Source organism: Elgaria multicarinata, chromosome 22, assembly GCF_023053635.1.
Source record: "Elgaria multicarinata webbii isolate HBS135686 ecotype San Diego chromosome 22, rElgMul1.1.pri, whole genome shotgun sequence".
Classification (NCBI taxonomy): domain Eukaryota; kingdom Metazoa; phylum Chordata; class Lepidosauria; order Squamata; family Anguidae; genus Elgaria; species Elgaria multicarinata.
In genome coordinates, this window is record NC_086192.1 from 1,930,304 (window position 1) to 1,953,978 (window position 23,675).

At 52.8% G+C, this 23,675-nt stretch overlaps 2 protein-coding genes across 6 annotated transcripts in view; one reads left to right on the top strand and one right to left on the bottom strand.

Moving 5' to 3' along the window:
- The first annotated feature begins 3,807 nt into the window (after nucleotides 1-3,807).
- On the top strand, nucleotides 3,808-13,393 carry TP53I13 (tumor protein p53 inducible protein 13). Its single transcript, XM_063146630.1, has 5 exons — nucleotides 3,808-3,913; nucleotides 9,905-9,966; nucleotides 10,340-10,418; nucleotides 11,565-12,147; nucleotides 13,101-13,393. Exons 1-5 carry the CDS (start codon nucleotides 3,818-3,820, stop codon nucleotides 13,217-13,219), a joined length of 939 nt encoding a protein of 312 aa, XP_063002700.1. The 5' UTR covers nucleotides 3,808-3,817; the 3' UTR covers nucleotides 13,220-13,393.
- A 1,539-nt stretch (nucleotides 13,394-14,932) lies between these two features.
- The window catches only part of GIT1 (GIT ArfGAP 1), a 53,222-nt gene continuing 44,479 nt past the window's right edge, over nucleotides 14,933-23,675 (bottom strand). For 2 of the 5 annotated variants that reach the window (XM_063146666.1, XM_063146662.1), the window contains exons 11-21: nucleotides 22,531-22,628; nucleotides 21,692-21,803; nucleotides 21,444-21,577; nucleotides 20,555-20,707; nucleotides 20,062-20,301; nucleotides 19,667-19,720; nucleotides 19,115-19,201; nucleotides 18,222-18,298; nucleotides 17,581-17,766; nucleotides 16,710-16,776; nucleotides 14,933-16,042 (exon numbers count right to left, since the gene is read on the bottom strand). In XM_063146666.1, the coding sequence (XP_063002736.1) occupies nucleotides 15,830-16,042; nucleotides 16,710-16,776; nucleotides 17,581-17,766; nucleotides 18,222-18,298; nucleotides 19,115-19,201; nucleotides 19,667-19,720; nucleotides 20,062-20,301; nucleotides 20,555-20,707; nucleotides 21,444-21,577; nucleotides 21,692-21,803; nucleotides 22,531-22,628 (1,421 nt within the window). In that variant the 3' untranslated portion in view covers nucleotides 14,933-15,829. The remainder of the gene's footprint in view (nucleotides 16,043-16,709; nucleotides 16,777-17,580; nucleotides 17,767-18,221; nucleotides 18,299-19,114; nucleotides 19,202-19,666; nucleotides 19,721-20,061; nucleotides 20,302-20,554; nucleotides 20,708-21,443; nucleotides 21,578-21,691; nucleotides 21,804-22,530; nucleotides 22,629-23,675) is intronic. The other 3 variants (XM_063146665.1, XM_063146664.1, XM_063146663.1) reach the window with 3 other exon arrangements.

Consider the following 23,675-nt stretch of genomic DNA (forward strand, 5'->3'; position numbering starts at 1 on the left):
TTTAAAGCTAGATCCCTGAAAATTAGTGTGCTTAGACATTGATGATTTGGGGTCATTTGTGTTGATTTTCAGAAAAAAACATTTAGCGGTTGGGTTGCTATTAATTTTTATAGAATGGGTAAAAACGGGAGGGGAGAACCTTTTTTTCCAGTGTTGATTGACATCTTCATCTCCCAATCATGATAAGTGATCAGCCCATGTGAAGCATCCTCCAATCCCAATGTTGGAGGGGGGGAATAAGCAAAAAGGGATACTTAGTAACTTTTCTTTCTTTGTCTTTGGGTCGGACTTTTTCAGTTTGTAGTGGATTGGTGAAGCAGTAGCCCCAGCAAACTCACACACACAACCTTAAATAATATACAAAGTAAAATAACAGATAGACAACACAGCACTGCAAGGTACCTGTAAAGGAAGCACGCCCCAGCTGGCTTCCCCACTGGATTTTGCACAGATCCAAAGAACACACACACACGGCTCCAATACTGGAGGGTTAGGCCCAAATTTATTGAGGATAAGGGTAGGAATTACAAGATTAGCATTCAATGGATAAAACATGCAGATACAGAGTAGGCACCCAGACCAAGCAAACTAAAAATAACTAAGTTGCAAACTATACTTCACCCAGCCATGTGGTCATCCAGCTCAGAACAAAAGCCCCTTGCAAAACGTACTCTTTATAGATAGTTTCCCCTGCTCCTTCCCCCCTCCCTTGCGAGGATCGTTCACACCTTCCCAGAGATGTTAATTTTCGCTCAAGGCCGATCGGCCTTGCCCCAAGCGGTTCCAGGATGTGCCAGAACGCCCCCATGCAGCTGGCGCTTATCTGTTCTGCTCCTAAAATCATAACAATAAAAATACATTTTAACATTCTAAAAGCCAGCCTTTGTATGAATTAACCCTATCCTTACAGTACCCACCATAACTTTGGTGGACAACTGGATAGAAGTGGTGCAAGTGGATGATGTGCTGTACGGCATGTGGACGTGCCCAGGGCCCACTGCCCCTGAGGGTCATCAGAACCCTCCAAAGGGGAACCAGTGGAAGGAAGCCAATGATTTGCATGAGTTGATGTGTCATGTGGCTTCTCAAAGGCAGGCACCTAGACAGGACCGGCTGAACGACTGGTGACACAGTCCACTGTTCCACTGGGCACGTCCACTTTCCCCTTACTGGTAATCAAGTCAGACAGCGTTTTTGTTCTAATTCTTCTTCTTGTTGTGATTATTAGTATTATTGTTGTTACTACAATTATTGGCTGGGCATACCCTGGAGTGTGTGAACTGTGATGGAGGTGTGTGTGTGGGGGGGGGTGCATCGTGAAAAGCCAACACGTTATAGCACTTTGAAATGGGCGGACAGCATGAAAGAAATTAAGGTTTTATAAGTGTTGCGACCCAAGCATGGCAATGCAAGGGCTGAGTAGTTTATCCCATGACCAGCTATGTGCTGTACGCTGACCCAGTTTAATAATTTTCTATCTTGAAGTTCCCTGTGTTCATTTTTGAAGTGGTTACCTGAGAGGAAGATTCTGATTTAGGTTTAACTTTAAAAATTCACCAAAAATCAGGTATGATGCAATTTCCTTCAAAGTGGCCATGCCTAAGGATCTGTTTAGAAGCTCTCCTGGTGCCCATTTTCATGTTTCTAAATTGAACACTAAAAAAGTTATAGGTGTTTGATATTTTCAATGCAAGTCTATGGGGGGGGGGGGAAACGTGGATTTGACCATTTTTGTCTGTCTCTTCTGCCAAGACTCTCGTTCACGCACTGGTTATCTCTTGGTTGGACTACTGCAACCTTCTTCTCTCTGGCCTTCCTTCGTCTCACATCAGTCCGCTGGTCTCTGTCCACCACTCTGCCGCTAAGATCATCTTCTTGGCCCGCCGCTCTGACCATGTCACTCCACTTCTGAAATCTCTTCATTGGCTCCCAATTCACTCCAGAATCCAATATAAACTTCTGTTGACCTTCAAAGCTTTTCACGGTCTAACTCCTGCCTATCTCTCCTCTCTCATCTCACACTATTCCCCCGCTCGTGCTCTTCGCTCCTCTGATGCCATGCTTCTCGCCTGCCCAAGGACCTCCACTTCCCTTACTCGGCTTCGTCCTTTTTCTTCTGCTGCCCCTTACGCCTGGAACGCTCTTCCAGAACACTTGAGAACTACCAACTCAATCACAGCTTTTAAAACTCAGCTAAAAACTTTTCTTTTCCCTATAGCTTTTAAATATTGAGTTTGTTCTGACTCTATACTGTTAGCTTCACCCTACCCAGTGCCTGTTTACACTTCCCTGTGCCTGTTTGCATTCTCTTTCCCTCCTTATTGTTTACTACAACTTTATTAGATTGTAAGCCTATGCGGCAGGGTCTTGCTATTTACTGTGTAATCTGTACAGCACCATGTACATTGATGGTGCTATATAAATAAATAAATAAATAAATAAATAATAATAATAATAATAATAATAATAATAATAATCCGGATCCACCATGGAACGGACTGGAGGCAGATCATCCCAAAGCAGAGCAGACCCGATCCGAAAGTTGCGGATCGTGATCCAGAGCGGATCGGGGTGTGTGTGTGTGTCCGTGCACAGCCCTGGTTTTTAATCGATTCTGTTGACCTACATCCCACCTTTCCACCCATAAAACAGATTAAGAAGAAACCCTTAATTGAAACATAACATCAAAAGAGCACAATTAAAACCACAATCAAAGAAATAAACACCCAACCAGTTAAAACTATCCATGGCTGTTAGTCCGGAGGGATGTTCGCTCCCTCCAGTAGCAGAGGCAGTCAGGTTATATACTCCAGTTGCTGGGGAACATGGGTGGGAGGGTGCTGCTGTACCCATGCCCTGCTTGTAGGTTTCCAGGCAACACGGTGGGAGGTGGACTAGATGGACCCTGGGTCTGATCCAGCAGCGCTTACATTCTTAGAACTTCTTTCAGCAACAGACCACTTCATATACCAAAGGCCGACCTGAATCAAAATATGTTTGTCTGCTGCCAGAAGAACAACAATGCTCTTTGAAAAAGAAACAGGTGAATGTGAAAAATAATAACCGGGACTGCCTGATTCCCTGGTTCCAATTTCATAGAATCATTAGCGTTGGAAGGGGGACTCAAAGGTCATCTAGTCACCTCCCTGCAAATACAGCGTTCCTGACAGGTGATCATAGAATCATGGAATAGTAGAGTTGGAAGGGGCCTATAAGGCCATCGAGTCCAACCCCTGACACCGGCTCCCTTCTCCAGATGTTGGGGCGGCAACTCCCCATGTTGGCTGGGTACTATGGGAGTTTCATCCCAGACACCTGGAGAAAGGAGCCAAGTTGCTCTAACTACTGCAGGAAACCATTTCACCTTTTGCTGCGCCCTGTCCCCGCCTCTCTCATCTCCATCTAAACTGATTTCTAGGCCGCCTTTAGGGGCGGAACCCTCTCGAGGCGGCATCCAAGCCCAAAACCACGCCGACGGGGCGAGGCAATGCTTCAAATCCAAACCCCCCCCCCCCCCACCACCACCACCACCAGGCGTTTTAGCAACACGCCATCCCAGTCGCGATTGCCACGGGGAATCAGCGGGAAAGGAAACCGGGCGTGAAAGGCCGCTCGGCGCTGGCCCGGCTGGAAGTTTTGGACCCGCCGGGAGGGTGCGGGGGCGAGGCTCCTCCCCGCCCAGCGCTCGCTGCTGCTGCTGCTGCTCCGCCTTGCCGGGAGGCCGGGCGGGGCGCTTTTGCGCGCGGGGCGCACGTCGGGAGGCGGTGCCGTCTCTGGTGCCAGCCCAGGCGAGGCGCCCGAGTCGGAACCGGGCCGGATGGGGGTCCCGCCGCCCCTGCCGCCCCCGGTGGCCCCGATCCTGCTCTTCTTGCTCAGCTTGGCGGGGAGCGGCGCGCCTGGAGACGGCGGAGAGGTAAGGCGGAGGCCGCGGGGGCCACGCTTTTCTCTAGCCAGGCTTTCCCAAGGAGAGGAGCTCTGTAGAGCCCAGGACGCCTGGGTTCCCGATCTCTCGCCTTCCGAGGGGGAGGGGCAGGACGCCTGGATCCCGGCCCCAGACCAGGCTTGTGGCGGGCACAGCGGGCTCTAGTGGTTACAGCCGTTTTCGTCCAACACGGCGCCCTCGCCGACGGCTCGGTAGGATTGCCATCTCTGGGGATAATTGGAGTTGTAGTCAACCCGTCGGGGAGGGGCTCTAGTCGTTGCAGCGCAATTCCCCGCAACTTTATGCCCGCCCCAACGTTATGGACTACAACCCCTCAGCTGGCTGGGGGTAATGGGGGTTGTAGTCCTAAACATGGGAAGGGTGCTGGGCTGAGGGGAAGGCTGGGGTTACAGAAACGGGAGCGCGAGGAACGCATGGGGAAAGGCCTCTGTCTGGTAAGTCCTGCTCCTTCGACCCTATTGTTTGCTCTTGGGTCATAGGGATGCGCTCTGCACGTTCTCAGAGGCTTGGCAGACTGCTGCAAACGTCTCTGGGCTGAGGGACAGTATTGGGGTGTGTGAGAGATGGGGGTGGATTCTGTCAGGAAATAGAGGGGAAATGGGCAGATGCCCCTCTCCGCATGTATTTGTTTCTTGGGCAATGTTTTTGAGATATTTACAAGAGATACTACCCAAAATGGCCCTGTTAGGAAACCCAACCCCTAATCCCCAGTTTCACCCCCCCCCAAAAAAAAAACTATGTTTCTACCAGGACAGTTTTACATTCGCAGAACACACTCAGGCAGTCATGTTTTTAAAAGCAAGAAAAAGAGGCAAAAGCCTTGGAGAATTAAATCTATATCCAAGAGTTAAGGGCCATTGACAGGACAGGAGATGGGGGATCCCTGGTTTGGGGAGGCCATCACCTGCCTCCCTTGATGCCACCAGGCCAAGAGACCAGTTCTGGGCCCAGCCTAGCCCTGACCCTGCTTAACGCAAGTCCTGTGGAAAGTTAGTGAACAACTAACTTAAATCCCATTGGTTCCAATGGGTCTGCTCTTGCTATTAGTAATAATAATGTTTTGTTTTTAAGAATGACGCACACAGTGTTTTAAGCCAATGCAAATTAAGGAAAGCCACGTAGGGATCCCAGTTTTGGTGGAGACGTTTCTCCCCTTTGCATTGGGTTAGGGTCTGCTCTCTTTTGGGCCTTTCTAAATACCTCCACCTGGCTGGCCTGACTCTTCCGATGCCATGAGAAACAGGCACGTTTTGCATGACATTTTTTGGCTGTATTCGTGTGGCTGTCCAGTTAGGGAGAGAAGCTAGGAATCCTGCTGCCTCTGGAGAGGTGCAGAAGGGAACGGAACAGAAAGGACAGATGGATGGAGGAAATCTGGAGCAGATTATAAAGAAGTCAATCTGTAAACACCTTGAAATCAATGCAGTGATTACTAGAAGCCAACATGGATTTGTCAGGAACAAATCCTGTCAGACTAATTTGATCTCATCTTTTGATAGGATAACCTCCCTTGTGGACTGTGGGAATGCTGTGGATGTCATATATCTTGACTTCAGCAAAGCTTTTGACAAAGTACCACATGACATTCTGATTAACAAACTAGCTAAAAGTGGGCTAGATGGAACAACTATTAGGTGGATCCACAGTTGGCTACAGAATCGGACTCAAAGAGTACTTATCAATGGAACCTTCTCAAACTGGGGAGAGGCAACGAGTGGGGTGCCGCAGGGCTCAGTCCTGGGCCCAGTGCTCTTCAACATTTTTATTAATGATTTGGACGAGGAGGTGCAGGGAACGCTGATCAAATTTGCAGATGACACCAAATTGGGTGGGATAGCTAATACCCTGGAAGACAGAAACAAACTTCAAAGTGATCTTGATAGGCTGGAGTGCTGGGCTGAAAACAACAGAATGAAATTTAATAGGGATAAATGCCAAGTTCTACATTTAGGGAATAGAAACCAAATGCACAGTTACAAGATGGGGGACACTTGGCTCAGCAATACTACAAATGAGAAAGATCTTGGAATTGTTGTAGATCACAAGCTGAATATGAGCCAACAGTGCGATATGGCTGCAAGAAAGGCAAATGCTATTTTGGGCTGCATTAATAGAAGGATAGCTTCCAAATCACATGAGGTACTGGTTCCTCTCTATTCGGCCCTGGTTAGGCCTCATCTAGAGTATTGCGTCCAGTTCTGGGCTCCACAATTCAAGAAGGACGCAGACAAGCTGGAGCGTGTTCAGAAGAGGGCAACGAGGATGATCAGAGGTCTAGAAACAAAGCCCTATGAAGAGAGACTGAAAGAACTGGGCATGTTTAGCCTGGAGAAGAGAAGATTGAGGGGAGACATGATAGCACTCTTCAAATACTTAAAAGGTTGTCACACAGAGGAGGGCCAGGATCTCTTCTCGATTCTCCCAGAGTGCAGGACACGGAATAACGGGCTCAAGTTAAAGGAAGCCAGATTCCGGCTGGACATCAGGAAAAACTTCCTGACTGTTAGAGCAGTGCGACAGTGGAATCAGCTACCTAGGGAGGTTGTGGGCTCTCCCACACTAGAGGCATTCAAGAGGCAGCTGGACAACCATCTGTCAGGGATGCTTTAGGGTGGATTCCTGCATTGAGCAGGGGGTTGGACTCGATGGCCTTGTAGGCCCCTTCCAACTCTGCTATTCTATGATTCTATGATTCTATGACCATGTCGAGAGAAAGGGGGGGAAGGGCCCTTTTGGGAAACAGAAGGCTCATTCACTTTGGGGTTTCTTCCCTTCAGCTCAGTTTTCAGCCAAATCTTTCACCCCCTCAAAAAAGAGACGTTCCACTACCGTGGAGAACTGCAGCCCAATCCCCCTGCAGGTAGAAAGCTAGTTCTAAAGACATCCCCATTGTGGAGCATTTTCAGGGCTGCCTGTATCCCATGCTAAAGCAAACAGAAACCTACCGCTGACTCAGTCCAAATCCTTTCACCACCACCCAAGCTGCTTAATTCTGCCACCGGTGTGAATTGAGCTGATTTGCATTATTTTGCATAATTTATTCTGGGGCTGCCAATCACAGGAAAGGGGCAAGGCAGGGCTGATGCCCCCACAGTCCACCTCCAGGACAATTTGTGTGTGGGGGTGTGAATGCTCTTTTTAAAGCAGGCATTCATCATAAGCTTTCAAGGATATCTTTAGGGATCCTGAGGACTAGAAACTTGCTCGTTCAAAATGGCACAGTGAAAGAGCCAATGCGGTGAAACCAATAGCCTGCCCCACTGGTCCCTCCCAACGTTCTTCTGCTGCAGTGCAAACATCTTTCATTTTTTAAAAAAGGCATTTGGTCTGTATGAAGTTGTTTTGCATTTGTTTTTAAACTCTTCCTGGGCTGTTGGTATTGTTAATATTTTTTGCATTCTGACATTGCGTCTTCAGTCACAATGGCGAAGTTTGGCTTGGTTTCCCCCCCCCCCCCCTTTTGCTATTTCTACTTGTTTTGATTTCATCTGTTTGCTTCGTCTTGTATCATCACTCTGTTACTATTTTTTTTTATTGGTTTCTAAACGTTGTTAGATGCCTTGGCTGTTTTACAAGGAGCAATGTTTTGATTATGCACAGGGTTTTTTTTATTGCTTTTAAAAATGTAACTTTCCAAAGGAGAAAGAAATCTACAATAACAGCAAGGACGTACTACATAACAAAATTATAACAACATTTCCTCAGATCAACAAAAATGGTTTATCAATCATTATAACTTGTTGACTGTTCTAGAATTGTTTGACCTACTTCCCTTGTTGTTCAAATATAGCACAAGAACTCCCTTCTTCAGTAAATTAATTAACCCAAGTTAATTTACTTAGAGCGCAATCCTGGGCAGGTTTAGACAGGGAAAAAAGTCCTACAACTCCCAGGACTTCTTTTCTGTCTAAACGTGCCTAGGATTGCAACAATCCCATCATTTAATAAAGGACACCTCTCTCCAGTTCTTGGGATTTGACCATGTTTCCAATACTCTAGCAGTGACTTATCATGTGGGAAAGGAGAGTTTCCTTATCTATCAGCCCTTTAAAGTTCTTCAGTTAAAAAAGAAATGTTCGGGTGAAGAGATACCCCCCACACACACACACACAGAATTTTATTAATGGATGTTAAGCGGAAGCGATGTCTTAAGTAAACAGATCTGTCAAAATCATCTGTGCAGCTTCTGCCAGAGGTGGATTGCAGGATCCCTGTGGAGCGACACCTTGCACATTGCCTTTGGGATGCCCCCCACCCACCCACCCCAGGGGTTTTAATCTGGCTTTCAGTTGCTCCCACTGCCGGCACCTGAGGCCCAAACGTGCATGGTCTGAGCGTGGGTCGCCAGGCCCAGGGTTTGGGTGTGTGGGCTGCTTTGTACAGATCTTTCTGTATTTTTCCCTTGTTTTGACCGGATGAAAAAAAGGCACTCGGAGCCCATAACTTTGGGCATTTGCTGACCCATGAAGCTGGCTGAAATCTCAGCCTGTTCTTTGTCTGGCTCTTTATCGGTTCCCCTTTGCAATTGGACCAACCCCCCCCCAGCCCCCCACTGGAGATCCGAGGCCTCGTCTTCTCCCTTTTCATTTCCATTATGTGCTGTGGACCTCCCCTGCCTTCCCATTGGTTCCCCTGAAAACCAGGGCCTCCTCCTTCACCTTGCTCTGAGCCAATGAGAAACTGCCCGAGTGGCAGGTCCTAGTAGGCGTTGCACACACGCCCCGCGGATTCCTCCAACAACAGTCCAAGTTGGCATAGGAGCCACCCATCGGGCTCCCAGGGAGGGCCGGAGGCGGCATTTTAAATCGGCTGGTAAAAGTGCCCGAGATGGCCGGTCGGGTGCCCATTTTTCAGCACTATTACGTTGTCTTAGCATGCAATTGCACCTACTTTCTTGGAAGGCCTGGGTGCCTGCTGCCTCGCCATCCGGCCGTGCATACTTTGGTGGACGTGTGGAAGCGTATTTTCCTTGTGAATGTGTCTTACCTATCAGAACCTGCGCCAGTCAAATGATTTGTGAGGCTGCATGATAATGTAGCCTTCCCTGTCTGTTGGATTGCAACAGTCAGCTATTTCAGAAATGTTGGGTGTAATTGCTATGCATGTTTAGACAGAAAGAAGGCCTAAAATCCTATGCATGTTTACACAGAAAGGCCTACAATCCTATGCATGTTTAGACAAGAAGGCCTACAATCCTGTGCATGTTTACACAGAAAGGCCTACAATCCTATGCATGTTTAGACAAGAAGGCCTACAATCCTGTGCATGTTTACACAGAAAGGTCTACAATCCTGTGCATGTTTAGACAGAAAGAAGGCCTAAAATCCTATGCATGTTTACACAGGCCTATGATCCTATGCATGTTTACACAGAAAGGGCCTACAATCCAGCCATGACTGGCTGGGGAATTCTGGGAGTTTTGGGACTTTTTTTCTGTCGAAACATGCACAGGATTGCACTATTCATGGGTTAGCCTGAGTCACAAGGGCACGTTGGCTAATGTTCGAAGCAGTTTCCCTTCTAAGGTGTTAATCTGTTAGGCGATATTAGAGTGGTAGCATGATTATGCTTAGGATTCTTTCCCACATTTTCTGCCGTTCTCTTTGCAGAAGTACAAAGAATTTTTTTTTCAAATAAACCAACCTAAAGGGGCAGCAATCACCCCCCCACACACACACACAAAATAGCCCAGTGGGGAACTGAGCGTGCTGAGTAGCCACAGAATGTTGAGATCATTTGGAAAGAAAAATAGGAAAGATTGGGGGAGAAGAGCGATAATGGAATGGTATTCTCAAGGGAGGGCATGGCCGGCTGGATTCCAGAACGCGGAGACCACATTTTTTTGCAGGTGGTCCAAAATTCAGGGAAGGATCCTAGCCCTTGACACACACGCTACTTGGAGAAAGATCTGCTGTGAACAACAGCCCCTTATAACCATCTTTTCCCCTCTTTCCACACCAGGAAAACAAGGTGGTTTTCACGGACACCAACAGAGTCTATAGTCTGAATTTTCCGGGCAACAGGTAAGCAGATGTCTGACTTCCCCCTATTCCTATGGGATAGGAAATACTCAAACAGGTGTCATCTTATCCCAGCCCATGCTTCACTAGAGCAGCTTCACTTGGCACAGGAAATGCACCAGCTTTTGAATGGCACAGAATGCTTCCTCCCTGTGGAGGCGTCCTGTGAAACTGCAAAGCCTGCACAGTTTCCTCCACCATCCTATCTTGGTCCAGAAGGGTTAGATGGACAACTTTGTGTCTTCTGTCCTTCGGGGACCACCCCAACAGCTCCACACTTTGAGGGTGAGCCCCAAACCTAATCCTGGACAAGATGGAGGGAGGGCTGACAGTGGTAAGTGACGGGGCTGAGGATTCCTGTTGTGTTTTCCCACAGCAGACCACACCGCCTAACCGGGGCAGCGTATGGGGAGTATGGATACTGGCCTCCGCAGCACGGCCCCCACAGCCTGAAGGTATGATGGGGAGAGAGGAAGGGGCGGTCTATTTCAGCCCGGTTTCCCTTCCCAAGTGTGTGGGAAACAGTGGCTCCAGCCGCACCCGACTTACCTGCTCAGATACTTTTTATTTCACGGGAGAGGAGAGCATTTTCCTGCAGAGCATTCCTGGCCTAATAAAAGTTTATTAAGAAGAGGTGTGCAAGCTTTTGAGTAGCACAGGTCTCTTCATCAAGTTGGACATTTCAGAAGAGGCGGAGAAGGCACGATCCTAGCATACAGAGAAGGTTCTTGCTAATCAATCAGGCGAGACGACTTTTGGCCCGCCTGACATTTAGGCCAACAACTCCCATCATCCCCAGCAGCCACACATAGCTTTCTCGTCCATGACAGTTAACAGGCTGCAGGCCTCTCTTGCCTCGGGGCTGGGACCATAGCCCTCCCTCTCGCCCGCACCGAGGGAGTGTAGCCTGTTAGCTACGAGACGCCCAACGGTCAAATCCACGATCCGATAAATTGTGCAATAAATCCCTGTCCAAAGTATGCAACTATGGTAGAACTGGATTCTTGCCTCTTGATGTTTTTATTATTATTAATTTGCTTAGGTTTGCTTTAATTTTTTCCGCTGGCTTTTGAAACATCAGGCCTATCTTTGCAGGCTCAAAAATACTCGGGAGCCGCGGTGGAGTCAGAAAAGTAGGCCTGGGCAGGCAGCTTGTGGCTCGGCTGATATTTTGGCCTACGAGTCCCACCAGCCCCGGCCAGCAGAGCTGGCAGGTGATGAATGATGGGAGTTGTAGGTCAAAATATGGGGACAGATAAGCATTGCTCGCCCCTGACATAAAAGATAGTTTTTGCATAGTGAGACCTGAGTTCGAGCTCCGCTTGCAGCGGTCAGATTCCCTAATGGTGACTTTGGGATCTCTCTCAGCATAATCCAGCACAGCTTTCCTCAACCTGGCGCCCAAGTGCCCACCCGTGGGCGTGCCCTTGGCCTGACCGTTCTCGCAAGGTGGTTGTGAGGGGAAGACGGAGACGTGGGGAAGGGGTCAAGGGGAGAAATCTGTGGAGGCCGCCTCGAAGGAAAAGAGATCAAAACGGGAACTTAATCGGAGTGACCCATTGCAATTCGATGTATTTATATATTCCTCCGCCCCCTCGCAGGTCTCACAGAAGTTATTCCGGCGCTGGGATGGCGACCGGAAGCTGGGGGTGTCAGGCAGGCAACGGCGGGCGATTCGGTGGCTGGGACGCCTCCTTTATCCACGGATGGCCATGGACGGCAGCCGGAATTTGGGTCCAGGTGGGGCGGGCGCCCCCCCGCCTGCTGCCGCTATCAGCTTTCGAGACGAGAGAGAGGACATCCCTAAGCCAGGCAACCCTGGGCAGGCCCAGCTCAACGCTACGGCTCACTTGAGCTTCCAGCCCTCACTTGCCTTCCGACCCTCACTTGCCATCCCACCCAGCAAAGCAGGGACAGCCCAGAAGACTGGCTGTCAGTGTCCGGACCAAGGACTCAGCCAAGCCCAGGACCAGCCGGGGCAGGGAGTGCAGGGTCAGCGGTCAGCGGGGGTCCGCTTCCCCACCCCCCGCACGGAAGAGGCGGCCTGGGCAGCCAGCGCCCTCACTTTCCTGCTGGTGGTGCTGACGCTGGCCGTCCTGTACGCCCGGCTCCATCGCAGGTGCCACCGCAGCCGGAGTCTCTACTGGACGGTTCATGGCGAGGAGGGGCGCGACACGGTCGCGGGTGAGTAGAGCGTGGCGTGACGGGGGTGGGAGCCCGGCAATGCGCGACCCAGATCTGGACCTGGTTCTGGTCGTAATGAACTTACGCAAGCTACTTCGGGAGAGCTGTTGCTTTGAAGAAGGAAAGGTGGTGAGCGGTGTAGAAATCTATTCAACGAAAGGAATGAAATACAGCCGTGGGCTTAGATCAGCCTCCCTGCCTTTGGTTGCCCCTGCAATTACTGCTGGACTACAGCCCCCATCATCCCTAGCCATCACAGCTGGTGATGATGGGGGTTGTAGTCCAGCTGCAGGGTGGTGGTGGTTTTAGATGGACCGCCTGTCCCTTACTGGGTTTCTATGGTGATGTTTCTACCTGCAAGCCGGCAGTGATTCCGTTCGGCTGTCCAACGGAGGCACTGCAGTTGCTTGGCCTACAATTCCCATCATCCCCACTGTTGTCTAGGTGCTGGCAAGGGCTGATGGGGAGTTGTGGGCCGAAGGAGCGGTGGGGGGGTACAAGTTTGGCCCACCCGGGCTGTGAAAAGGGGGAGAAAAACGATCCATCTGCGTGGAACCCTTACAAGCCGAGAAATTATGGCCCTTCTAGCATTTTGAGTTTGCGGCGAGGTCTCCGGCTTGGTTTTGGGCTGGAAATGGCCTTCGGGAGAGAGGTGGGGGGAGCAGGGGGCCCTGCCGATTCTTTGGCATCTCGATGCCGTTGACTTTGGGTCCTTTTCTACCACCGGGGAGGGGATACGCAGCACAGCCGTGGTGCGCCACGCTCATCTCCCAAAATCTGGGACCCTCCAGGTGTGTTGGGCTACGATCCCCATCATTGCCAGCTGTTGGGCATACTGGCTGGGGAGGGGTGGTGGTGATGGGAGCTGCAGTCCCAGCCCATCAAGAGGGGTGCAGGGGGGCCGTCGCTCTGCCCCACACTCTCCCCTCACGCCGTTTCCCTCTTCTCTGCAGCTATCGTCAAACGCCGCCTCCTCTCCGCGCCGGGGAGGCGCAAGAAGCGGCCACGGCAGCAGCAGCAGCAGCAGCAAAGGCCGCTTCTGCCAACCACCTCCAGCGAGAGCTCCGCGTGAGATCCGGACCCGTGCAGCGGAGACGTTTGGGACAGGTCTCTGCCCACGGAGGGAGGGAGGGAAGAGGCTATCGCTGGGTGTAGGACAGCAATCGCTAGCAGCCCTGAAGCCCTCGGGCGCTGCTGGTCTTCCGAGGAGCGGGCTTCCTCACTTTGGACTCTCTGCGTTTTCCAACTCAATTAAAAAATATATATATTTTTCTACCGAAAGCAAGACAAAGGCCTCGTTAAAGCATCCGGCAATTCCTATGCGGCTCTCTACAGTCTAAAGCAAAGATGTGGGGTGTCTCACCATCTGCTAGGACTAGGGAGATTCTGACATCCATGAGAACTAGAAACTTGCTTTTTAATATATATATACACACACACACACACACACACACACACACACACACACATATATATCCTGTTTCCCCATCTCTCTCCTCAAAACAATTGTGGCCTTTGCACAGCTGAATTAGAAGGGTGGGTGGGTGAATGAGACGTAGACCAGCTAAGGGAAGACCGGAAGGGGATGCTTAGGGTGGAAAACAGGAAGTTCACTTCTGCCAAGCCTCAGTTTATCTCAGCTCAGTACCCCAACATGGCGCCCACAAACACCTCTCACGGCACCTGCTAGGCTCTCTGCACTTCCTAATATTTATTACTTCCCAAGATTATTTTTTAAAATTAAAAATATAGATATAACTCCACGCTGCAAAGTAGAGTATGGGCTTCCTGCGCCATCTTCCTTTCCAAGAACGCCTCTGGCCCGCCATGGGTGAATCTCCTCCCATGTTTCCCACTGTGAAATGGGTGTTGGAGCAGAAAACACTGGGTTTGCATGGGGTGGTCTTGCAGATCTCAAGACGCCCCACTGCTGCCTTGTACTTAGAATCATAGAATAGTAGAATTGGAAGGGGCCTAAAAGGCCATCAAGTCCAACCCCCTGCTCAATGCAGGAATCCACCCTAGAGCATCCCTGACAGATAGTTGTCCGGCTGCCTCTTGAAGGCCTCTAGTGTGGGAGAGCCCACAACCTCCCTAGGTAACTGGTTCCATTGTCGTACTGCTCTAACAGTCAGGGCGTTTTTCCTGATGTCCAGCCAGAACCTGGCTTCCTTTAACTTGAGCCCGTTGTTCCGTGTCCTGCACTCTGGGAAGATCGAGAAGAGATCCTGGCCCTCCTCTGTGTGACAACCTTTCAAGTATTTGAAGAGTGCTGTCACATCTCCCCTCCATCTTCTCTTCTCCAGGCTAAACAGGCCCAGTTCTTTCAGTCTCTCTTCACAGGGCTGTTTCCAGTTTGGGGGCAAGGTCTTTTCGTGGGTGTCTCACCTGGGGGAATGTGTGCGCTGTCCTACAGGGCAGCCATATTGTGAGAGTGCCCACTGGCCCCCAAAAGATGGTGAGGACCACCACGGATCGGCGAAAGCTCGTCTCCAGAGTTTCAGGCAGGCGTTTGCTGCCAGCCCACAGTTGAGCAGCAGGCAATGAAAAGGTGGAAGGACACCCACCCTCCTCTCCTCCTCCCCCAGACCGCTGTCTGGACATCCCAGCCAGTTCCTGGGGCATCATAGAATCATAGAATAGTAGAGTTGGAAGGGGTGTAGAAGGCCATCGAGTCCAACCCCCTGCTCAGTGCAGGAATCCACCCTAGGGGCCAGGCAGCCCCTCCAAGCTGCGGCCGTCATCCGGCAACCACAAAGGCGGCGGTTGAGAACGGATGCTCTGATTGCTCACATCTTTAATTGTTACAAATTTACAGAACAAACAAGATTCCAGCACTGTGCCCAGACGTCCGGAACCCCTCCGGCAATGGTGCCCCCCCCACCCCGTCCCCACCAGACTCCATCACTGGCCTCGATGTTGTAGCTAATTTTAGGGGGGTTTTGTGGGGGGCTCCTAGTAGCAGCCACAGCTGAAGGCCGGCTGCCGGTCCCTGCTATGGGGCAATGCCCGCCCTGTAGAGAGCAAAGAAGGGGATCACGTAGCAGGACGGGTAGAAGTGGTACAGCAAAAGGCAGGCAGGGGCACAATGCCAACCTCTGCAACATCTCGACCTGCTTCCCCCTGAGTTGGGGCCCACCGGATGTGTTAGGACTACAAAGCCCAACATGCTGGGCATTGTAGTCCCAACACATCTGGTGGTCCCCACCTCGGGGACAGCCGTCTGAGATAATTGCTATTCCAGTGTTAACACTATTGGGGAGAAGGGTCGTTTGTGAGATAAATACATTTCGTGATATATATGTATATATATATACATATACATATACATATATATACACGCAGGAGGCGGGGTTACACATACATACAGTTCCACGCACGATATATGGGGAGGCGAGAGGAGTTAGGGGGCAGGGAGGGTCCCCGTCAGGGTAGAGAGAGACGGAGTATTTACATGACCAAAGTTTGTCCTCACTGCACAGGGCGCCCCACACCGCGCCCCACCTCCCGCAGCGCCCGCCCTGATCCTGCCCCATTGGTCTATAGTCACGAGGTGCAACAGGCGGTGCAGGCAAAGGACACTTCCAGGCAGCTGCAGGATCTGACGGCTGGAGCGGGGGTGGGGGTAGGGCAGCGGTGTGGCATGGTGGGGGGGGGGAGGAGGAGGGGGTGTCCCCTCGTCTCACTGCTTCTTCTCCCGGGTGGTGATGGTGACCAGCTGTTTGGCGGCCTTGGCGATGTCGTAGGCACACTGGATGACCTGCTGCGTCAGGAGTTGGTAGTCCACTGGGGCGCCGGGTTCGGGGGGGACGGTCTTGCGGCATTCGCTCTGCAGCCGGTAGGCACTGGCATTCAGCAGTCGCAAGGAGCTACGGACCGTCTCCAAGGCGGGCTTCTGCAGGGGGAGGGGAGAGAAAACTGAAGAGTCTGCTCATTTATTTGTTTCTTTCACTTCTATAGTGCCCCCATAGCCAGAGCTCTTTGGGGGAGTTTGCGTTGGGGGTGGTGGGAGTTGGAGCCCAAGACCACAGGTACCCCCCGCCCGGGGGCAAAGCAACGGCGGCCTGTGGTTGGTTCTAGGTCGCATCCAGACCACAACACCGTTCTCCTATCATGCCAGAAGCGTACATCCGGGTTCGTTCAGACGTCACAGTAATTCTCGCTTCCCAGGACATCGAAACCGGACAAGCCAGTGTTTACATGTGGGGAGTAAAAGGGGGGGGGGTGTCCGGAAGGGATGCCAGTGGGGGTTATTCTCTGAGCGCATCGGACATCAAAAACTAGGCTGCAAATTCCATAACAACAGCGGAGTCAGGTTACGGCAGCCTTCAGACATAATGCGAAGTCACCTTTTGGTACGACGTTAGTGAGCCTCAGAGTTTTCTTCCCCACACCTACTCTGCTCCCACGTTTTCTCCGGGACGCAGCCAGGTCTGATAGCGGAAGGCAGGCGCCCAGTGGGGGGACCTTACTCGGGGGTTAGTCTGGAGTTGGCGGCGATGTTGCCTTCCGAGGCCCCCCGGCTGGAGATGCCAAGAGGGAATGCTTCCATGCTCTCCTACCTTGGGGAAAAGCGACGCCATTTCCGTGACGGCGGCGTGGATCTTCTCCGAACAGGGGACGAAGCTGCTGGGGTAAGAGAGGCAGAATGAGGCCCGGATGCAAGAGATGGAACGTGGAGGCACGAGCCCTGCGCCAGGACTCCAACATCAAGGAAAGAAAGGTCTCGCCCCTCACAAACTCCCGAGAGCCCTCCCCTCCTCAGCCTTTCCGATACATTGGACTACAACTCTCAGCATTCCTAGTCGGCCGCAGCCCGGCCCCTAGGGTGGATTCCTGCACTGAGCAGGGGGTTGGACTCGGTGGCCTTCTAGGCCCCTTCCAACTCTACTATTCTATGATTCTATGATGCCCCAGGAACCGGCTGGGATGTCCAGACAGTGGTCTTGGGGAGGAGGGTGGGTGTCCTTCCGCCTTTTCATTGCCTGCTGCTCAACTGTGGGCTGGGAGCAAACGCCTGCCTGAAACTCTGGAGATGAGCTTTCGCCCGATCTGGGCACCTCCTTCGTTCAGAGGTGATCTGTTCAGAACAGAGTCTCATACAGAGAGGCAGACGTTCTGGGCAGTTTCTGGAGCCTCCTTGCTGCCCGAGAGCGACTGAATCACGGAGAAGAGACGCGCCGGAATGCTGAACCCCTGTTCCCGGGGAGACTGGCCAGAAAGAAGGCAGGACTCTCACGGCGGGTCACACGAGGGGATGCAGCAGCCATACGCTTAATTCCTCACGGTGTGTGAGCGGGATTGCCTGGGGCCTTTCCCCCCAGCGGCTGCTGCCTCCCGCAGGCTCCTTTTGCTCCAGCACCCGTTCCCCTCCTGGGAAGACCCTGGAACCTGGGGGTGGGATGGGCGGCCGCAGGGGGGATCCATCCTGACCTGTCGTGCTTGAACTCTTGGGCGGCCCGGAGGAGTTCCTGGATGTTCTTGGTAACCTGCTCCGTCTTGAGGATAACATCCTCGGTGCTGGGCAGCCCTGGATCGAGGTCCCCTTCCAGTGGTTCAGGTTCCGGGTGCGAATCGTCATCCTTGGCTAGGTCCAGGAAGCGTTTCCCATCCATGCTGCTAGAGGGGCAATGAAAAGGAGACAGAGACGTTGCTCTCCTGAAGCCACGCCCACCGCCCTTTGCGGCCTCCCCCAACTTAAGTGCCCTCCAGATGTCTTGGACTACAACTCCTATCACTCCCAGCCCATACGGCCAACACATTAGAAGGGCACCAGCTTGGAGAAGGCTGGTGTATTCAATGGCACGTCAGATTTTGTATTTAAATCTCAGCTTTTTGTTTAAAAATAATGCAAGTTCCTAGTCCTCATGACCAGAGGAAGAAGAGACGTGAAACATTCCATGAAAACCGCAGAATCCACACAAGTTGCCAAGCAAGGTTTCCAGCAGCCTGCAGAACTCTGTGCCGCCACCCCCAAGACCGGCGCGGAACCCAAGTATACGAAGTTGCCCCAATGGCATCATTAAGGCAGGTCGCAGGTAACCCTGCAATCCTGCCGACACGCCTCCCCTTACCTAAGTGGCAAATCCCCTCCCTGCGTGTTGTCATAATCGCTGTCGGTGCCGCTGCCATGTCGGTCGAGTTTTCCAGTCTACAAGGGTAAGAAGAACGGGAGAAAGTCAGGTACAGGATACTTGGCTGGGAAGAAGCCAACACGGTACAGCAGTCAGAGCACTGGACTAGACCTGGGTTCAAATCCCCCCACTCAGCTGCGAAGATGACTGACCTGTGTACAGTCCATATCTCGCATTCTAACCTACCTCATAGGGTTGTTGTGAAGCTAAAAGGAAAGGGGGCACTTTATTTATTTGCCACCTGGAGCTGTTTCCCAGCATAATCCAAACCAGTCCCCAGCGTAGGGCAGCCTTTCCCAAACGTTCAATTTGCAATGCTTCCCTCGTCCCAAATTAAAATTGGAGGCGTGCTTGTCTCTCTTGTGCCCTCAAACTGTTGGCTTTTAGAGAGCAGGCAAGCCCATAAACAAAAAGCAACCTTCCTCCATCATGGCTGCCTCATGATGGGAAGCCGGTAAACCCCAGAACAGGGACTCGCAGAGAGAGAGATAGAGAGAGACTATGGACAGCCACTTGAATTCTGCCGTGGGATCAGTGGTGGAAGGATCAAGAGATGTATAGGGAACTCTTCCACTTGTGCCTCCCACCGGTCGAGGCAAAGCCAGAACAGAGAGTCGTCCAGAGAAGCAATGGGAAGCCTCCTCTATGGGAAGCCTTGGACGCTCACAACCTTAAAACGCACTTGGAGTTTTGCAGTAAACTAGGGCGCTCCAGAACTCCCATACTTGAGGAGGTGATTCCAATGGACTACAACCCCACAGCTGTCAACGTTCTCTCCTTTCCCCCCTCCCCAAAATGTGCCCACCCCAGCTGCCGGAAATATATCAATTCACCATGTGACGTCCGCTCTCCGGTGGGCACGACACAAGCGGAGAAGACGGTGGGAAAGGCATCGACGAGACAGAGCCGCCCTTCCGGATCTGAAAAGCCAGAGGGACAAGCTGAGTGGGAAGGCAGGCGTTGCGGGGGAGAGGGGGAAGCGGGGTCTCCCAAGAAACTAGGGCGCACGGGGACCAGAGAGGGGGAGAGGGGGAAGCGGGGGTCTCCCGAGAAACTAGGGCGCACGGGGACCAAAGAGGGGGAGAGGGGGAAGCGGGGTCTCCCAAGAAACTAGGGCGCACGGGGACCAGAGAGGGGGAGAGGGGGAAGCGGGGTCTCCCGAGAAACTAGGGCACACGGGGACCAGAGAGGGGGAGAGGGGGAAGCGGGGTCTCCCGAGAAACTAGGGCGCACGGGGACCTGAGAGGGACCGGAGCCCTGCAGAGTCTCCCGACAGGCTAAGGTCAGCTCAGCAGGCGCCTGGGAGAAAGACACGTTGGGGAGGGGAAGAGAAATCGCTGCCCCAGCCAACCCATTTTTCTGCCCCACACTTGAATTCCGCTTACTCGGTAGGAGCTGGCTTGATTGTGAATGGAATAGAGGGAATCATCATCCATGTCCTGCTTGGCATAAGAAAAAGGGGTAAGGGGGCGTCCCCTGGTGCATCATGACCCAGACCTCCTGCCGAACGCCAAAAGCAGGGCCTATTGTACTATGCTCTGTGGACTCACACGCCCCCGACTTTGCCCCCACAAGCACGGCTTCAAAATCGATGCAAGGAGGGGACGCTAGGATCAGCTCAGGTCAAGTGCAAGCCCCGTCCCCCCTTGCATTGCTGTTCAAAACCCCCAACACAGTCATCCTATCCTCCACAGAGACGGCTCACGCTTAAAAACCAAGCCAGGGAAAGAAAGAAGAAGACCCCTCTCGAGCGCTTGGCCCGCTGGCCTTCGGCACTCACCCCGGGGTGCAGCGGCTGCAGGCGGCTGACCAGGTCGTCCACTGGCTGCTGCCCGAAGGGCTTGAGTCCGCTGGCGCCCGGCTCGTACATGGAAAAGGCGTGGCGGTCGCGCCGGTGGGATCCGGCGGCCGTGGAGGCACCGTGGCTGTGCTCGGGGCGCTCGCTCGGGGGCGGGGCCATGGGGTGGGCAGGCCCCGCCTGCTGGCGGATCTGCATGTTCTCCGACTGCAGCTTGTGGATCTGAAGGGGGAGAAGGACGCTCGGGATCGCTCAAAGGCGGGGGCGGGGGGAGGGAGGGAGGGAGGGGATCTGGCGTTTTGTTCCCCAGAAACCCATAGCAGGAACATCGTGTTGTTTGTGGAAAGGGCTGTGGGGCTTAGTGGGATCCGGAGCACACGATGTTGGGGAAAGCGCGTATCTAATATGGCAGCAGAGCCAAGGAAACCAGCAGGGCCCTGGCTGCAGCAGCCCCACCCCGCATCACGGCACTTGCCTCTCTCTGCAGCCGCCGCAGCTCATCGCTCAAGCTGTTGTTCACCTTCATCAGCTGCTGCACTTTCGCTTCCGAGGCGGCCAGCGCCTTCTTCACCTCCAAGTACTCCTGCAGTGTGATGGGCCCATCCGAGAGGTCCGAAGAGTCCATGCTCTTTGGGGGGGGGGGGAGAAAAAAGCCCATGAGACGTGGCCGTTTCCAGGGTCAGCACGGGTGCACTCCTCACCCTGTGTGGAGTCTTAAGCGATGCCCCACCCCACCCTGCTTCCAAGGAGGGTCAGCAACTAGCAGAACGCCTCCCCCGCAAAAGACACCAACTGCTTGGGTGCTAAACGGCCGGTGACACTGCATTGCCAGGGAAGCAAAAAGGGCATTTGGGGGACGAACGTCACCCTCTACTGTGACCGGTGGAGCTCTCTGATGTGGAGAAGGATAAACGTCCCGTACCAATTTGAATTAACAAAAACGTTTTGGAGGCTAAAACTTTAAAGCGGTGGCTAGACTCTCAGGTGGTCTAATCTGGGCCTCTGAGCTTCCCCAAAGGGTCACGTCCCTTCCCCTGATCTTACCACCTTCCCATGAAACCGGCTAGGTGATGTCTCAGATTTTGCGTAGTTCCCCGCTATCCTAAAAAGATGGAATGCCTCCCACCTCCGCGTTACTGGCAGCGAACACTTGACGCTCCAATAGGTTGGGACTTTGGCCCTGCTCCTTTGGCCCCACGCTTTTTTGCCCCACCCCCGGAATGCATCCCGCAAGACCGTTCCCCAAAACGGAACCCACCCCTTGGTTTCAAAGATGTCTGACACCCCAGTTCTAAATCGTTATCCGTACAGCGAGGGACAAGCTCTCCTTCCTGCCCCCCTCAACACCCTCCAGGAGGCCTCACCCGGGCACGGTTGTTGCGACCGGCGTTGGCGCTGCGCAGCGGCTCCTGGTCCGTGTCCTCGTCCGAGGCAACGCTGTCGTAGTCGTGCTGGTCGTCGAGGTCACTCGGGCCGTGGAGAGAGGAGTCCAGAGCCTCTGCGACGAAGACGGAGGAGTTACAAAGGAGGGCGGGGCAGGAGGAAGGCTCCGAGGGTGGGAGGTTGACCCCACGGGAAGAGACGAATCCCCCCTAACTTCTCGCGCTCTTACCTGTGGGGCTGGTGAGGCCTTTGCCCTGCTGCCGGCGCTTTGCCTCGCTTAAGATATCGATGATGAGAGTGGCGAATTCCCGGGCGTTAAAGCGAGCGAGTTTCTGGCGCCCCTGGGAGAAAGAGGTAAAGGGACCGGGCATGGCAAAACCCAAAACGGAGGCCGCACCGTAATCAGCCCAGGGCCAATGGAGGCTGGTGGCTCTGATGCCAGTGAAGCGGTGGTTTCCATTGGAACCAGTCAGAACTCCAAAGGAGCTGTCCAAGGTGCAGACTTTGACTATAGAGTTCTGACTGGATCTGACTGAAACCCAAAGCAGATTCACCGCTTCACTGACATCGGAACCAGCAGTTTTCACTGCCCAGGATTCGTTCCGAATGTCAGGATGCAAAACTTCGGAAGTGATATTAAAGACAAGAGCGCCTCTGAGCATGTGCCGAGCGCCACTCCCTCAGAGATGTCCAGGCTCGACACTCGGCTCAGGGAGAATCCGTGGAAACCGTCACAAGCAAGACCTCAGACCCACGAGTCAACATCTGACAACATGATCAAGTCCCAAAACCCAAGGGGGAAATCGATGAAAAATCGCTCTGAGCGGACACAGAAGACATTCCCGTAACCACAGAGTATTGCCGGCCCTCCCTTAAATGGATCTAGAAAGGAATGCGCCAGGGATTCCAGGTCAGAAGACATGGGTTCAAGGGGAAAACGTAAGCCCTGGCGTCTTCCTCCGCATCCACCCCCCTACTCTAGAATTAAGCTCTGCTTGGTTGGCATCAGCCAGACAGAAGTAAATAGGGCAGCCGAGGGTGGATCAGGGCCACCCCTTCCCCCATTACCTGATTGCGTGTTGCTGAGTATTCGGGGTTTACCGGAAGAAAGGGAACTGCGCTGCGCTCCGTCACCAAAGTGCTGTGGTTCTGTGTTGTGAGCCAGACTTTTGGGGCGGGAGAGAGAGAAGGGGAGGCAAAAAGTTACTGTCAGCAAACAGTCGGCCTCCGCCCACCCCACATACATGCACAGATCTGCAGAGGCCCCGGCCGTCTCAGTTCAAGCCCCTTCTCCCCACTCCTGCCCCCCAGGTGCGGGAACCGGGGTGCAGACTGTCAGAGCGCAAAAGGCCGCGTCGAGGGGAAGGCTAGAACACAGATATAACCATTTATTCATGCCGTCGCAGTCCAAATAGTCTTTGCTGTTGGGGGCACTGGTGAAATCAACACGAGGCGATTCCCCACATGCCCAGTTACAAAGCGAGTCCACGGGAAACGCATGTTGCTTGATTTCACCAGGGCCCCCGATTAAGAGTGGTCGGAACACAGGGGACTCAACGAATTGCGTTTCCGTGCCCGTCCCAAGGGTTTGCTTCTCCCGTCCTTGCATCAGTGCCTCCCGGCTTTGGAAGGGCAATTTCCCCCGAAAGAGATGGGGCAACCCGGCCCCATAAGCAGTGAGATATCTCAAAGAAACGGCAGGCCCCTACGCCTGTCCCAGAACCACCTACAAACCTCTCTCCTTTCCTTTTCCTGCCTCAAAACTAACCTTTCTCCTGGAACCCTGCACATACTGTTGGATGCCCATCAGCCCCAGCCAGCATGGCCCACAGAGACCATGGGATCTGTAGTCCAGCAACAGCCGAGGGCCGGCAGGCCCCACCTCCCTCCCTGCTGGAACCTGAATGCTTGATCCCTACGTCTGAGAAACTGCGTTCGACGGCAGCCGTCGCGCTCGTCCCTCTGTTCCCTTCTTTTTCTGCAGTTTACACCGTTGTAAGAATCCAGGGGGCATGATCCTCACGAAGGGAGTGCCTGCGGTTCCCTCACTCCCTTACCATGACAGTCAAAACATTGGCATACACAAATAAATGAGGGGCGGTGCTGGGAACCAGCCATACAGAACCATTTTTCCATGGAATAATTTCCCCTGCCCAACCAATGACCGAAACCTATTAATTTCCAAACCAGAGTTCTGCAAGCAGAACATCAGA

What these genes read in the sequence shown, in the direction of transcription:
- TP53I13 (XM_063146630.1), top strand. Translation starts at nt 3,818, where the DNA reads ATGGGGGTCCCGCCGCCCCTGCCGCCCCCGGTGGCCCCGATCCTGCTC. An exon ending in ACGGCCCCCACAGCCTGAAG is followed by an intron (nt 10,419 to 11,564) that starts GTATGATGGGGA and finishes GCCCCCTCGCAG; the next exon opens with GTCTCACAGAAGTTATTCCG. An exon ending in GGGGCGCGACACGGTCGCGG is followed by an intron (nt 12,148 to 13,100) that starts GTGAGTAGAGCG and finishes TCTTCTCTGCAG; the next exon opens with CTATCGTCAAACGCCGCCTC.